Raw genomic sequence first — 10025 nt, forward strand, 5'->3', positions numbered from 1 at the left:
GGGAATATTAAAAAGAATTGAACTCGAGCAGAAATCGAATAATACCTTTTTTTTTAATGCAAAAACCATACAACAATAATTCATCATAAGTAAAGTAAATATCTTGGAAATTCTTCACAAATAAAATAAATAGGAAATACTCGTTGAGATATTTCGGGAAAATAGTTCTAATCCACGTCCTAATGAATTCAATCTGTATTCGTTCTTATTGAATGCATCATGGATGGAATAGTTCTTTTTAATAAGTTGTCTAGTGTCAGATGGAGCTAAAACGACGGCGGCGCTGGCGGGGTCAGGGGAAATGAAAGAGGGGATGAGGGATTAACCACATAACCACGTGGTTTGGAGGCGCAGGCGCGCCACGTGCTCGTGAACCTAACCCCGCAGCGTAGCATTTTCACTACGATTATTATAATGAAATGCGAAAAGGTCAAGGCGCTGTTGTGAACTCGTTCGTGTGAATGCATATAAATTAGATTCTCCAACGATTGAATCGAGCTGACAGTATGTTTTTAATGCGTAATGAATACTCTCAAATCGGTGAACGTAGGATAGGACATGGTGATGGAAGGGAGGGATAGAAGAAACGGGCGGGGTGTGGGGGAGAAGGTAAAAAGTGAAGCGCAAATGATTGGAGCGAGCCATAGTTAGGCCAGTATCTGCCGGCAGGGGCAGTTGTTTGCGGATAACCTAGGGGGACGTAGTCGTATCGTAACCGTTGCCTCATTACGAAACAATCAACGAGAACGATCGCACATGTCGCGATTATAGAAGAAGAGAATATACTCGGTGTTGGTTAAGCTGCTGCGATCTTCTGTCCAGTAAAATCATCGATTCAAACGATAAAACTGCATCATTCCTTCATACACTTGAAAATCAGGCTCTGCGGAACACATTTTCCCGACACCTGTGTGGTGTATCCGTTTTGTGTGTATATATAAATGTAAATATATGAACGTATGCATGTATGTATGTGCGCGTGTTTATAGACGCGGGTGTGTTCGTACTTTTGCGGTGTGAAAACCGCGTGGTATACAATAATCGGGCAAAACAGCAGAACTTTGTTGCTCCTGCGAACGTGACAAGAGATTGAAGATAAAATAAAAAAATAGCGGTGTCAAAAAAAGTGGTCGTGTGTATATAAGCAGTGAAATAAAAACAGTTAACGTGTGATAATAGTTGCCGAAAACGAAAACGTGGATTGAATTATGAATCCCGAAGACTATGAAACATTGCCGAGTGCATCGGTCGGCGTACACATGACTGCAGGTGCTTTTGCCGGAATTATGGAACATTGCGTCATGTATCCCCTTGACAGTGTCAAGGTAATAAAATTAATAACGTTTATATGTAGAAATAGGGTTTCTCTATGCACCCCTACGAAATTGCCCTCCTACATGCTGCGTTTTACTTTTTATGACATTTAACCTGTATTGTACGTTGATTTACCGTAGACGTACACTTTACTTACCCTTATGAATTTGGACAGAGTTTTTTAGATTCCGAGTTATTCGATAAATATTCCGAACTCTTGATGAACTTATCTAATGCCAACGATTTATCCTCGTTCGCCAATTGGAAATTCCAGGAAAAAGGAATCTACATGTTTTTCCTCTTTTTCCCGGAACGTACTTGAGGTTTTTTGTATCACGTTATACCGAGATTTCTTGAAATTTTGTCAATCAACGATTATACGCAATTCACGCTCTTATTTTCTCTATTCATTTGGATCAATTGATGCGTCATACATGTGTTTCTTTATAGAAACTACTGAGAAGTCATTAAATTCGGCTGGTTCTGTTATTCACTCTGTTTTTTTCTTTGTTTGGCTTCAAAACTTTTTTACGTTCGGTTTCGCTTCAACCGCAAATTCATAAGAGAATTAAATGCGACAGTCACGTCTTATCAAATTTATTCCAGCTGCGTTACACGGTATCTGACGTTCCTTTCGAACGTTCAAAATGAATTGGAATCCATTCGGCTTCTTGCATTTTTCATTTCGTTACATGTTTATCATTTCTTATTGATGACGTCAATTTTTTGTAACCTAGACACCCAATTCATGTTGCTCATTGATCTTCATTCTATAAATATAACCTCAAATTCCCATAAAAAAAATGCTTTCCTGAAACTTTTACATTCTTGCTTGATATGTTTTACAGGTTTTACATGAGAAAATATCGAAAAGCTAATTGTGTTTTCCATTCTAAGATTTATTATATTAAGAATTACCTGTATAAACAACAATAAAGAGATAATTAAAGCTGACAAGAGTTTTCTTTTGATTTGAAGAATTATCTGGAATGAAATTATGAAGAAGTTCCTTAGTTGATAGAAAGTATGTATGGCTAACCTTAAAATGACGAAATAGTTACCTAATTCCCTGCAAACATGTTCGGACTAAAAAAAAAAAAAAAACAAGATACAATAATCCTACTATGAGAATAGTTGTTTTTCATGTTATCCAGATATGATTTTACCTTTTTGTTATGTGGAAATTGTGAACTTTATGTCTGTTTCTGTAGATGAAAAAGTATATCGGCTATAATCGAACTTTTTTTTAGAATTTCAGGCAGTTTTTGAGAAAGTCCAATTTTTTCAACAATCCAGATTCATTACATTTCAATTCGTGTTTTATTAAGAATTACCTATTTATTGGGTCATTAACTTGAAGAGAACAGTGTTTCTTGCTTATAATTGCACCTGTATTACATAACGTGTCGATCTTGTGATTCTATTTCTGATACGTTCTATGAGCTGCAATTCGGACCAATCTAGTTTTTTTTGCCTCCTTTCATTTAATCATTAGGACTTAAAACATGAAAATGTGAAGAAAAAACACATGCTAGAAATTATGCTAAGCGTCTCAAAGTGCGTTCTATGCAAAAAATTAGTAACAAGTGGTTATGAATGATTAGGACAAACATTCTAATCGCTGGGCATCAATTTGAAAAAAAAACGAGTTGCCTATCACTCCAGAGTAGAACATTTTTTGTTTTTGTTTTCCATCAATGGTACAAGAATAGTCGAGTATGAAAAATTTGTCAAATCTATATTCATTCAAAACATTCAGAACAAAAAATGAGACAATAGCAAATGTTAGAAAACGCCTGTTGCATCGCAGCTGTAAATTTCATTTGTGCATCCCGTTCGAGTACTTTTTATTCTCAAAATGACACAGCTGTTTTTTCTAAATTGCATGTCATTGTGTCAAATGAGCGACGAATATCTGGTTTCCTCGTTTATTATCTCATTGCTGATTAGATTGTTGAGCTCTTTGAATGTAATGAGCTATGATTTTTCATTCAACAAGAAATCATGAGTCATGAAAAGAATCTAAAAGTTTTTCTTCATTATAAATGAGAAAATCTTTTGAAAAAATATCTTTTTTTGCAGACAAGAATGCAAGCGTTGACACCAGGTCCTGGTGGAGGCGGAGGAGTTGGCGCAGTCCTCAGTAGAATGGTGCGCCAAGAAGGTGTCCTTCGACCTATTCGTGGTATTGGTACCATGGTAACCGGAGCTGGACCGGCTCATGCCCTGTATTTTTCCTGTTATGAATATCTCAAGAACAAAATGATCAGTACTAAAACACCTTCACAATTCAATCATCTAGTCTATGGAGCAGCAGGCTGTGTCGCTACTCTGCTTCATGACGGAGTCATGAATCCTGCTGAAGGTAGATATCAAGGACATGTGTGCACTGTGAATAATTTGTGGAAAGACAAATTTATAAAACAACAAACTCATCATTTTTCTTGATGGAAATTTTTGCATTTTGTTATTCTTCAAAAGTATAAAAATATTCAGCCACTTTTGAGATCTCACAAGTATTCATTGGTGAATAGTTAAAACAATGTAGAACAAAAAAAACTAATAGAAATGGAGGTACCGAAATTATGAATTTTTTTTTTCACCCACACATGCATGAAAAGTCCAACTTTAAGCAGAGTGTATTTGCTACTCGCATATTTTGCTAGAATGACAATCTTGCCTGTGGTTGAAATAGTCAATTTTCTCTTTCTTCTGTTATTACATAATATTTCCCCTTCGTGATTCTGGGAAGCAGAAGTATAAAATTTTGTTAATTATGGGATAGGGATTCGTATAATCTCAAGAAGGATGTTGTACAGAAAAATAGGATTGAAAACGACATAAACTTATGTGGTTTTTCAGTGGTAAAACAACGGTTGCAGATGTACAATTCACCGTACAGAAATGCTATAAGTTGTATAAAGCATATATATAAAACGGAAGGTGTATTCGCATTTTATCGAAGTTATACGACACAATTGGCCATGAACGTGCCGTTCCAGAGCATACACTTCATGGCATACGAATTTGGGCAAAATTGGATGAATCCGGAACATATATACAACCCACGAGCGCACATGATTTCCGGTTAGTATGTAAATTTGAAAAATCAAAAGAATACTTTAACTTTATTCTTGATTGAACTATCAATCGATGCGTTTAGAAATGAAGATTTCGTCCTGTACATTGTCGCAAATATTATTGATTGAAAATGCTGCTCTGTTTAGGTGCGATGGCGGGTGCAGTAGCAGCTGCAATAACAACACCGTTGGACGTTTGTAAAACTCTTTTAAATACGCAACAGGATGGAAAAGTGCAAGGAATGGTCGATGCTTTCAAGCAAGTGTACAGGTTCGGGGGCCTTCAAGGCTATTTTCGTGGTCTAAACGCAAGAATAATCTATCAAATGCCAGCCACAACGATCTGTTGGTCAACGTAAGTGAAATTTATTTTATTTACTTCTAAAGCATTGTTGAATAAAGATTTGTTATTCAAAGTGCACTTTGTGTCAACAAATCTTTATAATTACTTAGAAAGCTTTTGAATTGTGTCAGATTTCTCTCTTTTCAGTCTTTCTCTTATTTTTCTTGGGAGAGTTTTGAATAAAAGATGTATTTTCGAAAAATCATTTGTGCTCAGAATGATCATCGATCGAATATCCTGAAAAATATTTCTTCTGAATTATATATAAATGTCTTATTCAAATGATTAATAGCAAAAATCAATCATTGTAAAATTGAAAAAAATGCTTAAATATTTTCACATTTTTGTCCAATTATAGCATCCTGAATAATTCCAATCTCATGAACCTTTAGTTCAAAAGATATGATAATAATATTTAACCCCGGACGATGAAGTTTTTTTCTTAAAAAATCTCGAAGCTTCTGGCAATAGTAATAAATATCTTGGGAAAACTCCATTGCAATGTCGACTTTGTCAATATCTACAACTGTGAGGTGGAAAAAAAAAATATTCAACATTTGAAAAGTTTGAAATAAATCCTACCGGTGAACCTCAACAGTTGAATCATATTTTCTATAGACAATCAGCAAGTAAAAAAGAATTTAACATGGCCCATGGAGAGTCACCCGAATAACAGGATTGTTTTTCCGATAAACCATGACAATTTACTTTATATCTTTGAGAAATATCAATCGATAAAGACTCTAAGCTTTTTTCTTATATTTTCCTTTTCCTCAACCTGAGACGTGACTCTTATCGCGAGCTGGGAGATCTTATCAATGACAAGAAGCGCATAAAGTATGATGATGAATCAACTGGAGAGGGAAGAAACACATAAACGTTTGAAAAATCTGGATGTTTTAGAAATGTTCGTTGCTTATAATCGAATTTTTCAGGTACGAATTTTTCAAATACGTGTTACAAGGAAAATCGGATGAGACGCGTTTCGGGACAGAAACCGACGACAGTTCCGGTGGTACAACACCACCCTGTTCGCCAATAGTACCACGAACGAGTAGTTTTCAGGGAGCTGGTCTCTACTTCAACAACAAAGCCCCTGGGCCGGTATTACTCGACGTAACAAGGAGTTAGGCACGTATGAAAGAAAATTAAAAACAAAAAAATGAACGAAAATGAGTCGCGCGATGATCCGTCACGGACTGCGCTTATTGAGGCGTCCTGGAAGGAGCCGATTTTTTTATATTTCAAAAGTTTATTATTGATGACCGAATATTTTGTTAAATCGAATATGAAATCGATCAATACCGTACAATAATTCCTGATGAGTAAACAAATTAGAAGAAAATAATTGAGAAAACTGAAAAAATTAATGAAAATAAATATTCTCATGCTAGAAAGCAGAATAATTTATTCGTACTGAAAAAAAGAAAATAATCTATCACGAGCGAGCAAAAGAGAAAAAAAATAATTAATACGAACTCAGCGTCCAGTGCAGGACACAGGCAGGTTTGTCAAACGAACGAAACGATGAAACTTAATTCGATTACTTTACCAAGAGACTCACACGTGTCATCCACGAGATACAACTTTCATTATTTCTTTCTCTCATTCGTTCTTCGCTCATTCACCCATTAGCTTATTTTATAACATCACAGAATTTTCGTGTATGAACACGTGTTGCACAAATAAAAGCGTGATCTGATACATTTATACATGTTTCATTTTCGTCGGAAATCAAAATATCAAAACTGTGTCACACTTTTTCGTCATTTTCGAATGAAAGTCGTCTAAATCTGAGGAAACTTTTGTTGTTCTTACGTTCGCGACAACGGTTTTTCCATTACGACCTGTTACGACGATGCTCTGAACTAATTTGAATTGAATTTGAGTTGACATGATGAAAATCTTAAAATAGAATGAACCATGTTGCGTTCGCTAAGACTCACTAATTTTCACTTGTGATTTTTGTTTTCTTGTAAAATCGTTCAAACTTTCACAGCAGCAATAATTCATGGAAAACGCTTCGGCCATATGATTATTTCTCATAAAATTTTATTTACGATGAAATGTATAAAGCGATCGTGCTTTTTGTTCATTTTTTAGACATCAACACTAGCAACACAGCCACTGAAATCATTAGTAAGAATCAGTATTCTTGGCGTCATCAATATAGTTGATTCATTAAAAAAGATACTCGTCTTATATGCTGTGCCCATTGAAAGTTTATTCATTATTAATAACACGTACGTTTCCAGTTTTGAATTTTATTTCATCAGAATTCCGTTCTTAGCAATTTTGCGAAAAATAAAAAAATTCCAGACATTTTTGAGACTTTATGAATTTTGAATAATATGAACGTTATACAATAGCGTCGAAAAGATAAACAAAATCATTAATCTTCTACCTTCGATTAAGCAGGAGCCTCCATTCCAAAAGCATTGTATTTAGTCCATGCCCCAATAAAAACTTGAGTCGTTCTTTCGAAATTTTGTAAGAGCCAAGATATTATTCTAGTCGTTTTGAAACTGTTTTATTATTGGATCAACGGGGAAGGACTGCTAAAAAAGTATTCATTTAAATATTTCATCGTTGGTACGGCATCGACGTTTATAATATCCATTGTTCATAGTGTCCCGAAGATGATTGTTGGAAAATTTGCCCGAAAGCAACAGAATTTTTCTTTGGGAATGAACGAGCAACGCAAATTTTTCCGACGAAGCTACTCAAAGCATCATTTCTACGTGATACTATCTCGAGAGTATTAAGAATGACGCACGAGACAACGGTAACGTTGGCAGTCATTTTCACAATGGTATATTATGTTTGTTTTATACCAAGTGCATATATTTATACGATACCTATGTATGTAAGATATTTCACGCAGCATTTCGATTCTGAAAACTATTATTTTCAACTAGTACGAATGTCGAATGTATCGGAGTGAAAAATAGTGCATAAGTATCTTGGTGTTTTTCAGTTCAGTCATTGATTTTTTTTTTTTTTTTCACAAGAATCGATATTCTCACGTTATTTCCTGATTAAATTATTGAAAACTTCATGCACAAATTTAAAAATGAGAAAATGGCTGAGTTATGAAAAAATCAAAAATATTTATTCATTATTTTTTTTTCACGAAATCTTCATGGATTTCGTGAGAATTTTTACTGAAAGACAATCGACGGAGTTTTTGAAGAGAACGTAAACGTGGAATGGTCATATACATACATAACAATGCACAGACGTTGACTCCACATACATTGACGAGATCGATAGCGAAGCATTTGCGAAACTTTATTATGACTCCAATATAATAACACCACCTCAGTGATATTGATATTTACGAGCGAGACTGTTGACTCGATTGATTATTTGACAAGCAAAGGAAGATTGTATGACTGGCATGTTCTGTCGAATACGAGAAAATAACTTTGTGAGCTTAATTGAAATGTCGTTTTAGATTTGTTGTCGTCTCGGTCCGAGTAGGAGAATGATTTTCGAGGAGAAAAAGACGAATGTCGAACGAGAAAAATGATGACTGAAAGAGAAAGAGAAAGAAATAAAAATTTCCAATTCTCGTAAATCTGATTGCTTAAAGAAGGTCACGAGTTTGAAGACGAGGGGGGCATACGATGCTCCCGATATAACAATGAAATACACATGAATTGTAACGAGTACTCGCCAAGGCGGACGCCAAAGCAGACTAAATAGTAACATTGTACAGTAAGAAAAGCGAGAAAAAAATTAGGTTCGAACGAAGCGGGAGTCGAGTTGGTGGGACGCATGCAGATAAAAGTTGCTAATGAAATCATTGAAATAGAGTAATCGGCGTTACGAACGAGAGTATTGTTAATATAAACAGTTGTATCGATTTTTTCCTCTCTTTCGTTCCTTCGTTTTTGTGTTTTGTTCTCTCGAACCAATCGACTGTAAGCGATATACCAGTTAAAACGAAATGAAAAAACAAACGTATAATAGCTCCATAGTTTATGCACTCGATAGTTAAATATTATTATTCTATCGAATGCTCATTAAGTGAACCGTTAACGATCGATTTCCTTGTGTACAATAGCGAGAGCGACAATGATATCGATCACGACGAGACAAACGGTTTCAGAGCTTCGAAAATTTTTTGTAAAATTGAAACGAATATCGGAAAAGGAGTAAAAACTTCGTCAATTAGAGTTGTAAATTGGATTTTTGTGACGTTGAAGATAGCAAAGGAGATACTCCCAATATTATTTATTAATTTCTCCATTTCTCATCAAATTTCTTGAGTTGTACCTCAGAAATAAAAAAAAGTGATAAATTCTCGTAGTTTTAAATGACTGTTGAAATTTGAAAATTACTCGATCATAAAATGTTGAATTTGGTCGTATCTTCAATGACCAAATACCAAAATATCGGATTTTTCTATCGAAATTTTGAAAATAAGTCAATAATTAAGATTAACGAGTAATTAACGCATACAATTTGACGTTTTTCTTTTTCTTCCCTCACACAATATTGCTTCCCATGGCTGCCGATAGCTGGGCCAAAGTCATACGATGTTGAGTTTGAGAGAAGGTGATAACGGGGTGATTATTACCGAACAGTTTTGCTCTTTTTCCCCTCGCAATGAATCGCCGGTAAAGCCGTCAACGACATATATATATTTTTTTGTTTTTTTCCCTTCATTGTTAAATAATGTAGATATAAATATATAATATCGCGCGTATTTTATATCCAAAAAAGAAACAGGAAAATGTTCCATGTGAGAAATTAAATGAACCGTTTGAATCGTTGAATATTTTCCTCTTTATTCGTTTGAATCGTTTGAACGATGTAAATAGAGCATGCTCCCACCTTGTATGATTATTATCTATAGCATCGAAATATACTGATGATATTGCGGAGCCACGCTACTTTATGGATACAGAGCTCAAAGCACTGAATGTATTGATAATGTAAATAAATCATAATGCGAGCTACAGCCGATGAATTATTTACAACAATGAGCGTATGTGTTACTTTAAAAACGTAAAAATAACGCGAAGCATCGAAAAATGGAGGCCTTTGCCATCAAATTAATTAATGAAAAAAATGAGGATCGTGAATGCGTTGTTGATCATTTTAATTTTACAGTAAAAACAATAATGTGGAGTCATCTTTTTGTAACGTGGACCGCGATTTTTTGGTACTTTGCGTTTTGTTTTATCTTTATAAAGTATTCTTCATCCTTGTTTTCCTTTTGCGTTTAAGAAAATTTATCGATGATGGATGGACCTGTTGCGATGAGTATGCGTTCGGAA

General features: G+C 34.9%; 1 protein-coding gene and 1 long non-coding RNA gene across 4 annotated transcripts; one reads left to right on the forward strand and one right to left on the reverse strand.

Annotated features, from left to right (window-relative positions):
- Positions 1-630: 630 nt before the first annotated feature.
- Positions 631-9706, forward strand: LOC122407321 (mitoferrin-1-like). Of its 3 annotated transcripts, none has more exons than XM_043413452.1 (6): positions 631-1325; positions 3397-3679; positions 4177-4401; positions 4542-4749; positions 5673-5868; positions 7367-9706. In XM_043413452.1, exons 1-5 carry the CDS (start codon positions 1209-1211, stop codon positions 5866-5868), a joined length of 1029 nt encoding a protein of 342 aa, XP_043269387.1. In that variant the 5' UTR covers positions 631-1208; the 3' UTR covers positions 7367-9706. The 3 variants fall into 3 exon arrangements, 1 of the variants encoding a protein (XP_043269387.1); XR_006260182.1 differs by having other exon boundaries at positions 633-1325; positions 5673-7549; positions 8195-9706; XR_006260183.1 differs by having other exon boundaries at positions 633-1325; positions 5673-7522; positions 8195-9706.
- LOC122407323 (uncharacterized) lies at positions 2104-2763 on the reverse strand. The gene is made up of 3 exons (XR_006260184.1): positions 2481-2763; positions 2376-2400; positions 2104-2298 (listed from the first exon to the last, which is right to left on the reverse strand). It is a non-coding gene; the product is annotated as an uncharacterized lncRNA (long non-coding RNA).
- Positions 9707-10025: the final 319 nt, after the last annotated feature.

The sequence above is a fragment of the Venturia canescens genome, chromosome 2, assembly GCF_019457755.1.
Source record: "Venturia canescens isolate UGA chromosome 2, ASM1945775v1, whole genome shotgun sequence".
Taxonomy (NCBI): Eukaryota; Metazoa; Arthropoda; class Insecta; order Hymenoptera; family Ichneumonidae; genus Venturia; species Venturia canescens.

Bases quoted from the DNA above. Each gene is read 5' to 3' on its own strand.
- LOC122407321 (XM_043413452.1), top strand. From the start codon at position 1,209: ATGAATCCCGAAGACTATGAAACATTGCCGAGTGCATCGGTCGGCGTA. The intron at 3,680-4,176 runs GTAGATATCAAG...GTGGTTTTTCAG, and splicing joins AGTCATGAATCCTGCTGAAG to TGGTAAAACAACGGTTGCAG. The intron at 4,750-5,672 runs GTAAGTGAAATT...CGAATTTTTCAG, and splicing joins ACAACGATCTGTTGGTCAAC to GTACGAATTTTTCAAATACG.